The following is a 16,220-nucleotide window of genomic DNA, read 5'->3' as shown; positions in this document are numbered from 1 at the left end:
ATAAAAAAGTGAGATTGTTAGCATTAATAAGTTAGAATTATATAAAAAAGAAAGAAACATTAAAGCAATAGTTTTTCGAAGAGATAATATCGAATCATATTCGACAACAATGGTACTCGAGAGCTATTAAAGATTATGGGGTAATACAATATTATGATAATATTATTACTTTAATTTTTTTATAAGTTGTTTATACTGAAAGAAACAAGCACTCTTAAAATTATTATTTTTTATCTATCCATTATTCATTCGGTGTAGGTAAAAAATGATTTCTGTGAACTAGTTCTAAAAAAAAATTCAACAAATATTTATTTATTATTAAATATATTTACTAATTTAATGTAAATATCTTTTATATTTGTTATGCATTTTGCTTTACTAAATTATTTATTATTTTTTCAATTTAATATTATATTTTACTTTGTTACATAGTTTCAGAATTGTGTATTATTTTTAATAAAATTGTGTATTAAAGTATTAACTAATTTTTTAGTTAAATATTGATTGATTTAAATTCTTTTATCTCATTATTTACTACTTTACCATCCGCCTATTTACACTTTTATTTATTATTTCCAAACAAATTCTCATTTAATTAGTAATTCTTTTTGGATGTAATTAATTAAAAATGAGAGAGATAAGGAAAAAAAGAAAACTCAAATGCAAGAGTAAAAAATCCAGGTGAAGAAGTGATTCAGAAACCTTCCACTTTCAAACAATGAAATAAAAAATATTATATTTATTATTAAAAAATCGTCTTTAAATTATTTTTTGTTTTAATTTTTTTAAAAATAAATTTAGATTTATTTTAATTTCGACGAAGCAGAACTAAAGTGTTAACCTTTTTTCTATTTATTATCAAATTCAGATTTAAATTTAAATTAATTAAATCAAAACTTTTGAGTTAAAACTAAAACAACATTCATTTAACATTGTAAAATTAGATCAAAATTGCACGTCGGACAAAAAAAAAACGGATGAACCAAAATTAATCACTTAATCCTGCAATGAAAAATTTCGTCCACTACTCAATATTAATATTTTTATTAATTTGATTTATTTTTTTAAAGTTAAATTTAATCATTAATCTTTTTAAAAAGTCAAATAATTTTTTTTAACAAAAATACTAACTAAAATATTAATAACACTATTTGTTTAATATGCAAGTGAATAAATAATTTAAAAAATTATAAATATGTTCAAATAAATAAATAAATAAAAATATATAAATATTAATAGCCGATTATGCCAAATCAAAAGGATTTTACTATTAAGAAAGAAAGAAAGAAAGAAAAATGTGGTGGTAGGGGTAAAAAAGGAAAGAGAATACCGGTTCAAAGAATTTGACTGAGCCGTCCTACTCGTCATGGTTGGCGGTTTCTCCTATACTTCGTTTATATAATAAAAATGTAGAGGGATTCATTAAACTCATTTCTCAAAGCTTTCCATCCTTTTTCATCTCCATTAAATTTCCATTTCCATCTATAGTATTCATAATAATAATTTGAGAACCATATTTCTTCCATATATCAGATCTGAATCTCTCTCGTTTACCATAAAAAATCGAGAGAACAAATTGCAAAGAAAATGGCGACAGTGTCCCCTCTCGCCAAATACAAGCTGGTCTTCTTAGGCGATCAATCCGTTGGCAAAACCAGCATCATCACCCGCTTCATGTACGATAAATTCGACACCACTTATCAGGTATTCCTTTTTCCTTTTTCTTTTAAACAATTCGACGTGCCTTTTCATTGATTCTCGCCGATTCAAGCATGATTTGACCCTTTTCCTCTGTTTCCTACATTGTCATTAAACGTATTCGACTTACATATTGATCTGAAGCGTTAATCACAGATTTCATATAGTTTTTGCTTGTTTTGTTGATCTCTAACGAAATTATTTTTAGTTTTGAAATATGCTTGTTTTTAAAGTAAATGGATTTGTCATCAATTTTGCATAATATTTTAAACAGACAAACAGATCTTTTTTTTTTTTTTAATTTTATAATTTGAATGATGTTTTTGTTCCTATCTTAATTGTTTCAAATTTGTTGAATTTGGATTTACCGTAGTCTAGATCATAGCATAGGTGAATCGACAGTGTAGATGTGTATTTTCCTTGAATATGCTCGTGATTTATTGACGTAAATCAATTGCAGGCCACTATAGGAATTGATTTTTTGTCAAAAACAATGTATCTTGAAGATAGAACGGTTCGATTGCAGCTTTGGTACTACGATTCCTTCCTTTTCTCTCTTTCTAACGATGTAAAATCTTGGATAACTCTGTTCAACGCCTATTTTATACGACTCTTCAACGGTTTCCATCAATGTTGAATGAGCATAAGCACATTTCTTCTGAACTTAAAAAGGACTTTGCTTTGATTGCTTTGAATTATTTCCAAAAAGAGCTTGCCTTTGTTGTGAGGCAGATATAATGTGTTGTCACCCTTGGAGCTTCGAATTGGTGAAACAAACAAACAAAAAATCACGTTTTCTTGTTGAAATCTCCCAGCATTTCTTCTTCTATGCAGTTGGGAAATGTGACAACTTTTTAGAAATAGAAACTAATTCATTAGTTGTGAACTCTGCCCTCTTGAAGAAAACTATCCAGAGTCATCGATTCCCAAGTCATTTTGCTTAGTTGAAATTTGGTATAACCGTCTAGTCTCTCTCATATTCGGTTCCTGATGATCCCTTTTGAGAATATAGCATGCTAATGAATCCAATTTATTGGTTTATATAATTGATAGGCTCTTCAAGATTTTCAATTGACTTATCTTCATTTGAGTTCTATCTTATAATCTCACAGGGATACGGCTGGCCAGGAGAGATTTAGGAGTCTGATTCCAAGTTATATTAGAGATTCTTCTGTTGCAGTAATTGTCTATGATGTAGCTAGTAAGTATATAAAACAACTCTCCCATGATAACCAGGAATATTAGATTATTTATATTCCTCACTTAGATATCTCCTTGCAGATAGGCAATCATTTTTGAACACTTCAAAGTGGGTTGAAGAGGTACGCACAGAACGAGGCAGTGATGTCATTATTGTCCTAGTTGGCAACAAAACTGATCTTGTTGATAAAAGGTCAGTGTTGAGTTGGAAACTTCAACCTTTTAGATCGATTTTCAATATCTAAATGATTAAGAGGGTTTTAAACACTCACAGCTTAGAGTAATTCTTAATGTTATTTCCATTTATACCGTCGATTGATGATTAAACAGGCAGGTTTCCATAGAGGAAGGAGATAACAAGGCAAAAGAATTTGGAATCATGTTCATTGAAACCAGTGCCAAAGCCGGATTCAACATCAAGGTGATAAACAAAACAACATTATTTGATAGTAATATACATATATACACGTGTGTTTGTTAACTTGGGAGTTGCATGAATGAATGTGAAATGCAGCCACTGTTCCGCAAGATAGCAGCAGCATTACCAGGGATGGAAACCCTTTCTTCAACAAAACAGGAAGACATGGTTGATGTGAACTTGAAGTCGAGCGGCAATTCATCCCAGAATACAGAGCAGCAGGGAGGGGGTTGTGCATGTTAAAACAGATAATGTGTTTTACTAAACAAGAAAGCATTTAAGCATTTTTATTTAACCACACGAGTAAAACTTAGCAGACACGGTAAAAGCATTGTGATTCATTTTGTTTGTGGTAGTTCGTGAAGTCTTTTTATATTATTCCATGCATTTGGGTGGGAAGTAGAGTTCCAACTCTTTTTTTTTTTTTTGTGTCTCGGAAAATTACATTCTAGGAGTAGTCATTTATTGGGTGTTGGGGATCTTTAATGCTCATGATGTCAGATTAATATTCTATATTAAAATGAAAGCTTCCTTTTCATTTTCCCCTCCTTCTGGGGGGGTCGTGGGAACGGAAAGTTCAGCCATTAAAAAAAGAACCCTCAAAACATAATTTCATAGTATAACTTTAATGCTGTAAATTCTATTCAAATTTTGAGTTTCAAAAATTAAGTTTGCTTACCTAATAAAAAAAATTCTCGATTTTTATTTGCTTCACTTCAAATCATTATTTATTCTTTAATTTATTAAATAAAAATATTTTATTACTTACTAGGAATATATCAAACTTGAATTTAGTTGATGTTGTTAGAATTAAATCAAAATCAATTGAACCCGACTGAATCAAATTTGGTGAATACTCATTTATTGAGAGCCGTACTAGGTTATCATGTAATACAACAGGTAAAACTAGAAGTTTCCAACAATATTCGAAACTGTTGGCACATGCTGAATCTCTCTACTCGTATTTACAATCGAAACTCAGAAAAAAAAGGAACATACAAAGCCAGCCAGCTGTTCTGAAGACGGAAAAAGAAAACAAGGTGCTACACATGATTGAACCCATCAATTGTTTGTCTAACTCTCAGCGTGAGATAAATCAAGATCAATGTCCCCACACTTGACCTGATCCAAACAAACAATCAAATGTTTCAGTTTACAAACAACTTATAACCTAAACACATTCTCTAAAACATAATAAAATTCCATAAACCCTTATATTTCCTACCCCTCCCTCACATTAGATTTGAAATATGTCCACACGAGATTATTACTCATCTTTTGTCTTTGCTAAATGGAAGTATCAATTATGAAAATTTGTAGTTCAAAAATAAACTGCTTGATTTCTAGAAAAGAGCTTACAAGATTGAGAAAAGGAGGACAATTTTCCTCGAATCAAATGATGCAGCTCTTTTGTATCTTCTCCATCTGTTGCTTGGTGCATCATGAACCCTCTCGTTCGATGATTTCTCTGTTCCAGTCAAATTCAGTTTTTAGTTGTAAACAAATTCCGCATTGCATGAGGAAGCAAACATGTAATATGCACAAATGGAAGTAGACAGTAAATGGCACAGAGAAAAGGTAGCAGACAATTCCAAAAACCACATAGCTTTTACTGATTGAGATAATCGAGTTCGATCTTACACTTCCTCAAAGCCCTTTGAAGTAAAAGTTCCACACAGAGTTGTGAAGTACAAAACTCTGTATTTGGTCCATTTGTTCTAAATTGTTAGTGCACTGAAATTAAATGTGTCAATGAAGTTCTTTTGTCAGCTTTAATCTTCTTGAAGGTGAAAGTTTGGGTCTACGGCCACGGCTACAAGAATATAAACCTGTTTTCCAACTCTAATAACTTCCACGTGAACATATTACCAAGGGAACCTCTGTTTTTCTTATAGTTGTCATAAACATTCTATTGAAAAAAATGTTAGTCTTGATGTCAAAACACTACATCAAACAATATGCATGAAACATTAGACAGAATTTTCTTCATGACAGCTAGGTTACTAGCAGAATGTTCTACTCCTTTGGATGTTTTTTGTTCAGAAGAAACTATCAACCGTGTCTTAAGCAAAAGAATGCAATCATGGCTAAATCATGGAAATGGAAAATGAATCCATAGATAATTTATGGGGGATACTCAAACAAGTGTTCAAAACATTATATATAGTACTAGCGTTGGAGATTGAATGGGGTCCAGTGCTATTTATTTCACACTCATCAACCATCATGTTTGACAATGGTTCATGTGTTCATTGCAAGTGCATGGTTTTTGTTTTACTCTCCATATGGCGCTAACTCTCTTAATCTTACATTTACACTTTTCTACTCACCTCCTGTCAATGTATCAAACTTTTGCATCAATGACCTTTTTGTAGGTAATGGCACCATCCAGATTGTGTGACAAAGAAATTTTCTTTCTTCTTTTCCAGCTCCACACTGGTTGCTGAGATTGTTATCAGCTGCTTTCTGAAATGAACGGCCTTTGGACATTTATTTCAAAACCATGATTTGTCAATAAATTCACCATTGTCAAACAAGATCGTCAATCAGTGTGAAGAGAATGCGACTAGACCCCACTCAATCTCCAACAAATAGAATATGCTTACTACCTCTCAGAGTATGATTTAGTGCAATTAACTCATTGTCAGATCAAAGCTGAGTGAACTCTCACCTACGTTTAAGCTTGCTTGTCTCTGTAACACCTTCTGCAAATGCTGTAATTCATTGAGATTTAATGTTAGCATCGAGGGTAAAGGAAGATAAAGACCAAGAGTCCAAGACTCAAGGAAAATCAGCAATCCTTTGATGATTAGATGATTAAAGTAGGTATATAGTAACTGTGTATGATCTGCAATTCACTGCATATGCCCTTTAAAATGAAGAGAAACTTTCTACAAGATCAATGTAAAGATAAGTAAATCGAACTTACTGTAACCACGCCTTCACTTTTTGAATTACCAACAGTTTCATCATTAGATTTCAGTAGGTCGGGAGTCTCTTTCTCAATGTTTATATCCAGAATGCACGATGAATAAGCATCTTCACTATCCACTTTCAAATCGATGCAGTTCTGGCAACTCAATTGCTCATCCAAGCACATCTGGTTTTTTGATAAAAAAGGAACTTCTAAGAGGCTCAAAAAAGTTAACTGTGGTGTGCATTTTGGATTCATGTTTCCTTCCTCAGGCAAGACAGAAATGCTATAGACATCCTGGCCCTGCATAAAGATTGAAAATAAATAGAAGCATAGAATGCTCAAGCACAATTCAAATAATTTCCAATTTCCCATTTTATAGTCTCATTTTATAGATTAAAAATGGACAAAAGGTTTGAACTAACTTTTAAACAGAGATCATTGGGATCAGAAATATTATTTACAGAGAATAGAATCCAGAAAATACCAAAAATAGAAGCCAAAAAGGAATTTACTTCAGCATTAAATCTAATGGGACATGAACAGATTTAAAGTCAAGCACATGTTCTATAATGAAAGCATCTCAGTAGGCTGGCAGTAGTGTACACTTTATTTAATTTCCAAGTTATGAGAATTTTCTCTTTGCCAACAAATGAACTGATCCGATCTAAAGAAGACACAAGGAGGGATTTTAAGCTGATTTCCAGGAAGGTGAATATAACAGAAAGCCAAAATGCAGGTCTTTCAAAGAGTAGTGTGCTTGCCTTTCAATTTTTATAGGAGAAACTGATTTTCAAGCCATATCAAGTTTTAAACAGGCCTTTTATACTAATGATCAAAAGGTTACAAAACTGATAGCAGGTTTTAAGTGTGTATCTGGAGATATAAACATGCAACTAACATTTTTGCAGGTTTACACCTGTCAGTTCAGGAAAGTGTTTAAGCTGCATTTTTCTCTAACTGGAACTGAATTTCCGTCAACAACAATGCAGACTGCTATTAAGAGAAATAGGTTTGATTAAGAGCACCTCAGATTATTCAATCGATCAAGTCAGTTTCTAAAAGTTCTCCCCTCAGACCAAGACAATCGGATTGTTTTATAGGGTAGGAGAAAAAGACTGCAGCAGATTAGGAATGAACTTACTTGTGAAGTGTTTAAGCTGCATTTTTCTCTTGCTGAAAATGAAGTTTCCTCTAGTAGAATAGGCAAGACATCTGAAATTTCAGCAAAAGGAATTCATTAAACATGCGGAAAAGAATGGGCAAGACATGTATTAGAATAGGACATTGAACACTATTATATCTGACATTAATATCCTTACCAAGAGAACAATGCTGGTTGGTCTCATCCAAGCTTGGTTTAATCAGCTCAAAGCAAGAAAGGTTGACTGGCAAATTGGTGCTTCCATCCACCATCCCTGATAAGAATGGTTTTTCCTGGAAGTAATTATGTGTTAAAATCAAGCATTGATATGAAAGCCACAATGACGACGGAACAATGGGAAAAATTAATTTGTTTTCCATTTTTGGATTATTTCCAAACTAAAAGCACAAGTTGGTGTCAACACTATCTCGGATTCAGTAAGGGGAGGCAATTTACTGCAAAAAATTGAAGGAAAAAGAATCTAATTTACTAATTTACAGAGACATTGTTTTTAATTGTTTTTCTTTTTTCTTTTTTCAATGTGAAATAGGAATCATAAATAATGCAATGCAAGAAAGAAAACAGCAATTCCATTTGGCCAAGAAACAGAAGAAAATGCAACAATTTGAAGTGAAATCATCATCTTTTCTTACATTTTCGGAATTACCAAACAGGAAATTCAAGTTTCCTAAAATAAATAAATAAAAGGAAACGAAATAACTTAAAAAAAAAAAGAGCAATGGAAGATGACGAAATCAAAACGGCTATGAATATGCCATTAAAAGAAAAGTCCACCACCTAGAAAAAGAAGGAGAACGAGAGAATGAATCCAAAGCAGCGAAAATGCAAGAAATCTTGAATTATAAAAATTTCCTTCACCGTTTTCCCTACAATTTCTCAAGCGGTAAATCTAGTACACAATCCAAATTTAAAAAAAAAAAAAACACAGAAACAGCTCCAATTTAGAAACAGAAACATAAAGGAACCAATAATAATAAAAAATTAAAAAACTAAAGAAAAGAAAAGAAAATAAATCTGACCTCCTGGATCGATTCAACTAACATTGGAGAGAAAAAGGAGGCAGAGAGTGAGAAAAATCTGAGAAAAATAAAGAAATGTACATGAAATTTCTTTTTGCTGTGTAAGTTGCAGTGAAGTTATTATAATTCTATAATATATAGTATAAGAAAAAAAAAAGAGAACGTTAAAAAGGGGTTACATCGGAGGGTGGCGCGATTAGCCTAAGAAATGCTGGCGATCACGACTTGGACGACAACGACATTCCTTCTCTTTGACCTAATTGCCCCTTCTCTTCCTTCCCTTATTATCTACTTTCTTTCTTTTGATTCTAAGTTAATCCTAAAATAAAAAATCTTTTAAATTTTAAATAATAAAATTTTGTTAATAATTGAAAAGATATTGATATTCAAAAATTGTAATTAGTTTGAATTTAGAGATATTGATTATTTGTTATGTAAAAGATAAAATAAGAAATTGGTGGATTGTGGAGGGCAAGATGAGAAAAACAGAAAAGATTGAATATACAAGATTTAAGGTAAGGTGCACGTGAAGCTACAAGCTGAAACCAAAAAAGAAAAAATTAGAGGAGGAGACAAAAGTTGTTAAGGAAAAAGAGATCACGGGTCACTCCACTCTTCTGTCACCTCTCGCTGTTTTCTGTCTGTCAGCATCGACTTAGATCCACTCTTTTCTTTTTCTATTTCCTTATTTGTATGTACGTCTAATTAAATTTTAGCCCTACACCTTATCAATACTCTTCATACAATATCTTCAATTCCTCCATATATATCTAAGGCTAAATTTGGATGGAAAGTACCGAATGTTTAGTTTATTTTTTATCTTACGTTACAGTATTGTTATAATATTTAATTTCATCATTATCATTATTTTTACACTAATCACAAGCAAACACATTATCTATCTAAATTGATCTCTGCACAAAAACGAAATCTAATATTTCAATTTTAAAAATCACCTTATTAACCAAATATGGCATACTTCTTCCATTGCAAAATTAATCACATGCGTTAGATTTTTTATTGAATAAATTAATAAATAAACCTTTATTCATTTTGAAATGTGTAAATTAATTTTTTATTAAATTAAAATGTGGGCATGCTGAAATTTTTTTTATGAATAAACTATAAAAATGGTACCTAAATATTATTATTATTATTTATTTAATTACTAATTTTTTCGAAATTAAATATTTTAGTTACTTTGAGCTTATGAGGTTGGTAAGCCCATCGGTCCACACGGTTGTCCATGTACTAGTAGAAGATTCAGCAGCTATCGCGGCCAGCAAGGAGGTCAACCTCTTTCAAATATACAACATAGATTCTGGCAATGCAATGGAGTTGGACTTTCATGCGGATCCGAATGAATCATCTTTTCCACGGAGGTAAATCCTTGCCTTTTTTTTAATTAATCTAGTAGCAAAATTAGCCCTCTAATGTTTACACATTCTATCAATTTAATCCTAAATTTAAAAAAATCAACAAATTCAATGTTTACTAAATTTTTCATTTTTGTTCTAATTCAAAAAAATTCAATAAATTTGACCCTCAATATTTACAAAAACTGTCAATTTAGTCCTAACTTTAAAAATTTTAAAAATATATATTTTTTGAAAAATCACTTTTAGCCCTTTATAACCCATCGGCTAACCCATGTGAGATTTAAAATAAGAAAGTGAGTACCTTCTTTTAAGTCACTTGCAAAAGAACTCTAAAAAGTCAGGATAAAATATACAAAAAAAATTAAGATCCAAAAGAAAATAAAGACATTAAAAACATTATCTATTAAGGTAGTAATGCAACCATTTATTCTAGATAGGTTCCAAATCAGTTGGTTTGATTTAGTGTGAAGCCTAAATTATAGTAAAAGAAATTGTTGCAATGTTAACTGAAAGGCTTTGATACCATTGTAGAAACGAAGGGGTACTGTAAAACCCCTAACCCCTATCCGACGCCAGAATAGGATTACGGTGCATTACTGAACTTGTCACATAAACTATCATACATTTCATGTTCATTTCTCATATCCAATCAAAAGTCATTCAAATCCAATCATATAGTCCCTAACATGAGCCCTCAGGGCCCAAAACAAACATTAGAAGTGGTTCGAGACTAAACTGGGTACTTAAGAGATTTTTAGAAAAGCATAGAAAATTTTCAAAGTATAGGGGACACACGCCCGTGTGGCTAGGCCGTGTGTCTCACACAGCCAAGAGACACGCTTGTGTCACAGGCCGTGTGGACATTCAAAATGAGATCACATGGTCATGTCCCAGCCCGTGTCCGACCCCGTGTAACTCGCTAACTTGGGTTCCACAGCCAGATCACATACCCGTATGCCAGGCCGTGTACCTTCGAAGTGGCCTCACACACTCATGTGCCAAGCCGAGTGAAAACTAGAGGGTATACTGACTTGTGCCATACGGCCAAGCCACACGCTCGTGTGCTAGGCCGTGTGAAGCTACTGACTTGGTTTTTAAATAAGTATCAGGGGACACACAACCGTGTCACTTGACCATGTGTCGTATACGGCTGAGACACATGCCTGTGTCTCTGTCCGTGTGGACAAAAATAGGCCATTTTCCAAGCCTTATTTCTCACCCAATTTGATATCAACGTACACATACCAAATAGCATATGACCATATCATCAATAGGCATTCAAACTAATCACAACCAAGTCTATATCATGTAATTTCGTAACCAACAATCCTAAGCTCTTAGGCATTTCAAATGATCATTTTAAAAACATGCCAAAATCACCTCTAAAAACTACCTAAATGGTCAAATACATATATGCATTATCTTGCGAAAATATAACATGCATACCATTTATCAAGTTCACCTATTAAGTATTAATCTACCAATACACAATCAAAACATTCCCATGACAGTCATAAATTATACAAGATGAGGCTAGCCATACATATATATTCATACCAACATATACCAAACCAAGCCACATTAAATGGCTAGTTACATAACAAAACATATAGGTTTCCATTAGCCAAATGACCTATACATGCCATATAACCAAAATGCATAAGTCTAAAAGTACCAAAATAAGAGTTCGATAGTGCGATGCAATCTCTGACAACTTCCAAAAAGAGTGAGGTTCCGAATCACTATAAAACACGAAAAAGTAAACAAAGTAAGTAATTAAACTTAGTAAGCTCGTATAGCATAAAACTCATCTTACCATTTAATCATAATTTAAGTAATTAAACATAGTATAATGCAACTCAATTTGATCCAAAAGCCTAACATATATTCATCCACAAAGTTAGACATGAAATCACAAATCTCATAGATTCAATTCTCACATGATTTATGTACATACCTGTACTAGTTTATATTGAATTCATATACTTTCGTAACATCATTATGCCCATTGAACCCTTTGGAAAAATATCAGATACTCGGGTATCTCGCAAACCAAAATGTCAATACATGGTCTAAACCATCTTTATCTCATATCTCGTATAGATGCTCACTTTCGAGTCATCACTGGGTCTGCTCACACAAGCTGACGGTCAAGACGTAGCTACACGGTGCTACTTACACAAGCTGAAGAGTAACTGAAACACATGCCAGAAAACTCAGCAACTGGTAGAACTTACAGGACTAGCACCTAAAACACGGTAACCCCTAATGACATGTCATTCGTATCTTATCTATTCCTAAGGTTCAATCGAGATTCCATACGTCGCCAAATCTTCTTCGAGTATTTTCATGAAGTCGTATTCATCAAGAATGCAATAATAAAGTATTTAAAACACAATTACTTTAATGCTTATTAACATACGAACTTACCTCGAACTCATATAAAGGAAAACGATTGTTCAATCTAAAAATTTATCTTATCCCTGATCTAAATCCGTATGCTGTTTTTCTTGATCTATATAATCAAATTTAATTATTTTAATTCACATTTTATTGAATTCAATCCAAATTCAAAATTTGGTAAAATTATAATTTTGCCCTTAGACTTTTGACTTATTTATAATTTAGTCCCTAGCTCATAAAAATGCAAATTCATGCAATTTGGTACATACCCATGCTAGCTGAATTTCATCTAAGCCCTTAGTAGCTCATACATTTCATAATTTCACACATTTACCACATAATTTTCACACTTCATCAATTAAATCCCTATTTAACATTTTCAACCAAAATCACTTTACAAAACTTGTTTATCTAACAACGACCATTTATTTTCTACCATCAAACATCAAAACACATACACATTAATAAATGGTAAAACCCTAATACTTTAACAGTTTCACAAATTAGTCCATGGGCTAGCTAAATTAAGCTACAACAACTCGAAAAATATAGAAATAATTAAAAATAGATTAAAAATGCTTACATGAAATAAGGAGATATGATCGAATGCTTCAAAGCCCTAATGTTCTTTCTTTTTCTTCAATTTTTGGTGGTAATGCCCAAGGTTGAAGATGATACAACCTTTTGTTTTATTTTATTTTATTTTTATTTACTATTTACCTTTATAACCTTTAAAACATTTAATAATTACACAAAATACCAAGCCATTATCATCCACTAACTCATTAATGGACTAATTACCATATAAGGACCTCTACTTTAAAGTTCTATAGCTATTAGACACTTTTAGCTATTAGAACCCAACTTTTACACTTAAAATGATTTAGTCCCTTTTATCAAATTAAGCATGCAAACGAAAAAAATTTCTTAACAAAATTTTCATGTGACTCTACTGTCATGCCGTAAACATTAAAATAATAATAAAATAAATATTTTCACTTCGGATTTGTGATTCCAAAACCACTGTTTCGATTTCACTGAAAACGGTCTGTTACATGTACTTGCTTTGCAAAATAGAAACTGTGGCTAAAATAATGCTTGGAACTATGGCCACAATTTCAACCACGAAATCAAAAGTGCGTAGAATATAAAGAAGAACACTGAGACTGTTTATGCAGTCTAAGTCTATTGGGTCTTGACCAGTGCAATGATCCAATATCTTTTTCACAATACAACCAATGATTTAAATCCTAACACAGGTCTAACACTCACCAATTTAGTGATCTCACTGTTGTACAAAAACTATATCAATCTCTCACTAAGTTTCTCCCTTGAAAGATTAGCTTTGCAACTCAAGAGACTCTCTTGATTGCTTACAAAAATAATGCACACATACATGTTCTTAACTTGAATAGATTTGTGCTCTTTCAAAGTCTTTTTCTCTCTTGGTTACCTTTAACATAGACAAAAATTAAGTTTTCTTTACATAAGAGTTATAATCTAATTTCTTTTCTATAAAGTGAAACTAAAAATCAACATAAGAAAATACTTTTATAAGAGTCTTAATGTAATCCAAGGTCTTCAACTATAAAAAGTGACTTTACTTGTTCCACAAGAAATCAATCTTCAAATCTTCAATTTCAACTCAACTGGTCTTCATGTGTTGGGCTTTACTCACCCAAATATCTTTAAAATAATTAGCCTAATGCTTTTGTTTTAAAATTTGTCAATTTTGAAAATAGGCAAATAGGGTAATGAAACAATGTTTGAAGGTGGGGTCATTGTTTCAGCCACAGAAACAACAACAAAATCTTTTTTCCTAGCAAATGTGTCAATGGAAACCAATTAAATACATGTTATTTTATAGAAATCTAAGACCTATATATTTCTACTACTTCAAATGAAGGAATATTGTTGAGGATTTACTGGGAAAAACTAACTAATACTCCATTCAAATATTGCCTATATATCATGTACAATATATGACAACGAAGAATAATTGATATAAATAAACTTCTAAGCAAAATTCATATATACTATTATTTCAAAGCATAATAAAATTTCAATCAATACTTTTTGAACGAACCGGTGGTCAAACTAGTTAGGCTACCAGTTCGACAATCTGATCGATCCAACCGGTTCAATCAAACCATCTTTTACGAATCTTTATAAAATCTTAAATTTTCTTGAAAATCGTTATTAATTCTTATGTAAATGTTGTTTGAAGGACTCGATTCATGTAACACCCCTAACCCGTATCCGTCGTCAGATTTGGGTTATGGACCATTGCCATACAAACGGAACATTTAAACATACATTTCATATATTATCAATAACCTATTATAAACCAATCATTCCCATACATACCGTCCCTAAATTTAGCCCTCGAGCCCCTAAAAACACCTTAGAAACAATTCGGGACCATTTGAAATCATTTGAAAAGTTCAGGAAAAAGTTACAAAAATTTGAATACAAGGGTCACACGGCTGTGTGGCCAGGCCATGTACTTCACACGGTTAAGACACACGCCCATGTCTCAGGCCGTGTAACCTTCGAACTAGGGACACACGGACATGTCCTAGCCTGTGTCCTCACTTGTGTAATGCTCTAAGTAAGGCCACATGGTCGTGTCACTCGCCCATGTGCCAGGCCGTGTAACTCTCGAATTAGCCCCACACACTCGTGTGCTAAGCCGTGTAACTCACTGACTTGCATGTAAAGGAAGCTTCTGGGGACATACAGCCTTGTCGCCAGGCTGTGTGACACACGGCTAAGTCACACGTCCATGTCTGAAGCCGTGTAGACCTAAAATTCACCCAAAACAAGTCATTCCCAACACCAATTCATGCTTGAACATTTGAACAGTATGTGCACACCTGCAAGACATCAAACCATACCTAAACATACATATATATGTGCCATTCCAAAGGCCGTAATTCAACTAACCAATATGCCATTCAAAGTCACCTCACAAATAATCATCAAACTTAACTAAACATGCCAACTTTACCTAAATTCAAATATCAACATTTGGTTCAATACTTTCCTAAAACATGCCATATCTTGACCACAATCAAACCAGTTCAACACTTACCATTCAAACAAGCAACATAATATAACCATATTGACACAAACTACCAAGGCATCAAATGGACCAAACCAAGTGAACATCCATAACTTATACAAGCCAAATCCCAACTAAACATTCACTAAAATAACATTATAAGTTCACCTATACATGCCATTATAACCTTCGGCCAAAAAATTCAAAAACTACTGATATTTATGCTGGATAGTGTGATAGATTTTTGACGAGCTTCTAAATCGATCAAGTTTTCGATAAGCTATAAAACATAGGAAAGAAACTACATAAACAAATAATGCTTAGTAAGTTCATAGAAAATGAAACAAAACTTACCATTTCATTCACATAACCATAAGAATAAGCATAATGTAACCCAAACCAAAAGCTTGGCACAAGCCTAAGCATCATCATCATCAATACACAAGTTAGTGCATTTATACATAACTCATTTGTATTAACCATATGATATGTCATTTTCATATGAAAATACATCATTGGTTCATACATCCTTTCCATGAACATGTGCATAATTCCATTTGAAAACTTACCATTTCAATCCCTTTTCTTGCTCACTAAACCATCTAGAGTATCATTGAATACTCGGGAAAGCTCACACTAAGTGTGCTTAAACATATAACTATAACCTTTCCTTTACATTATTGCTTACACGAGCTGTGAAATGGGCCCGCTTGTAACAGTCCATTTTTAGTAAATTCAGAGTGGTTTCGGGATCGAGTCATAAAGAAAATTTATTTTAATATTATTGCATGGTTTGCATTATGATAGGAAAGATGTATGGAAATTTTGATAAGAAAATTTTACTGATTTAATGATTAATTATAGAAAGGACCAAATTGCATAAAATGCAAAAGTTGAATTCTAGTAGCTATAAGTATCAAATAGCTATGGAATTTAAAATTTGAGGTCCTTATATGGAAA

The 16,220-nt window shown here is 32.4% G+C and overlaps 2 protein-coding genes across 5 annotated transcripts; one reads left to right on the top strand and one right to left on the bottom strand.

Annotated features, from left to right (window-relative positions):
• Positions 1-1,431: 1,431 nt before the first annotated feature.
• LOC121209922 (ras-related protein RABH1e) lies at positions 1,432-3,715 on the top strand. The gene is made up of 6 exons (XM_041081899.1): positions 1,432-1,704; positions 2,159-2,229; positions 2,811-2,899; positions 2,980-3,091; positions 3,229-3,319; positions 3,413-3,715. The coding sequence occupies exons 1-6, from the start codon at positions 1,588-1,590 to the stop codon at positions 3,557-3,559; spliced, it is 627 nt and encodes a 208-aa protein (XP_040937833.1). The 5' UTR covers positions 1,432-1,587; the 3' UTR covers positions 3,560-3,715.
• Positions 3,716-4,152: 437 nt separating this feature from the next.
• LOC107898497 (uncharacterized) lies at positions 4,153-9,072 on the bottom strand. 4 transcript variants are annotated; one of them, XM_041081897.1, is made up of 10 exons: positions 8,594-9,024; positions 8,415-8,472; positions 8,173-8,284; positions 7,553-7,667; positions 7,375-7,445; positions 6,246-6,533; positions 5,988-6,030; positions 5,647-5,796; positions 4,676-4,784; positions 4,153-4,438 (listed from the first exon to the last, which is right to left on the bottom strand). In XM_041081897.1, the coding sequence occupies exons 4-10, from the start codon at positions 7,644-7,646 to the stop codon at positions 4,360-4,362; spliced, it is 834 nt and encodes a 277-aa protein (XP_040937831.1). In that variant the 5' UTR covers positions 7,647-7,667; positions 8,173-8,284; positions 8,415-8,472; positions 8,594-9,024; the 3' UTR covers positions 4,153-4,359. The 4 variants fall into 4 exon arrangements, with proteins under 4 accessions (XP_040937831.1, XP_016679455.2, XP_040937832.1 ...); XM_016823966.2 differs by lacking the exon at positions 8,173-8,284 and having other exon boundaries at positions 8,594-9,072; XM_041081898.1 differs by lacking the exons at positions 5,647-5,796; positions 8,173-8,284 and having other exon boundaries at positions 8,594-9,072.
• Positions 9,073-16,220: the final 7,148 nt, after the last annotated feature.

The sequence above is a fragment of the Gossypium hirsutum genome, chromosome A11, assembly GCF_007990345.1.
Source record: "Gossypium hirsutum isolate 1008001.06 chromosome A11, Gossypium_hirsutum_v2.1, whole genome shotgun sequence".
NCBI lineage: Eukaryota > Viridiplantae > Streptophyta > Magnoliopsida > Malvales > Malvaceae > Gossypium > Gossypium hirsutum.
The sequence above is the reverse complement of the archived record's forward strand: the minus strand, read 5'-3'. Positions and strand labels throughout refer to the sequence as shown.

Bases quoted from the DNA above. Each gene is read 5' to 3' on its own strand.
- LOC121209922 (XM_041081899.1), top strand. From the start codon at position 1,588: ATGGCGACAGTGTCCCCTCTCGCCAAATACAAGCTGGTCTTCTTAGGC. The intron at 2,230-2,810 runs GTACTACGATTC...ATAATCTCACAG, and splicing joins ACGGTTCGATTGCAGCTTTG to GGATACGGCTGGCCAGGAGA. The intron at 2,900-2,979 runs GTAAGTATATAA...ATCTCCTTGCAG, and splicing joins AATTGTCTATGATGTAGCTA to ATAGGCAATCATTTTTGAAC.
- LOC107898497 (XM_016823966.2), bottom strand. From the start codon at position 8,438: ATGTTAGTTGAATCGATCCAGGAG. The intron at 7,446-7,552 runs GTAAGGATATTA...CTGAAATTTCAG, and splicing joins CAACCAGCATTGTTCTCTTG to ATGTCTTGCCTATTCTACTA. The intron at 4,439-4,675 runs GTAAGCTCTTTT...TGTTTGGATCAG, and splicing joins GTCCTCCTTTTCTCAATCTT to GTCAAGTGTGGGGACATTGA.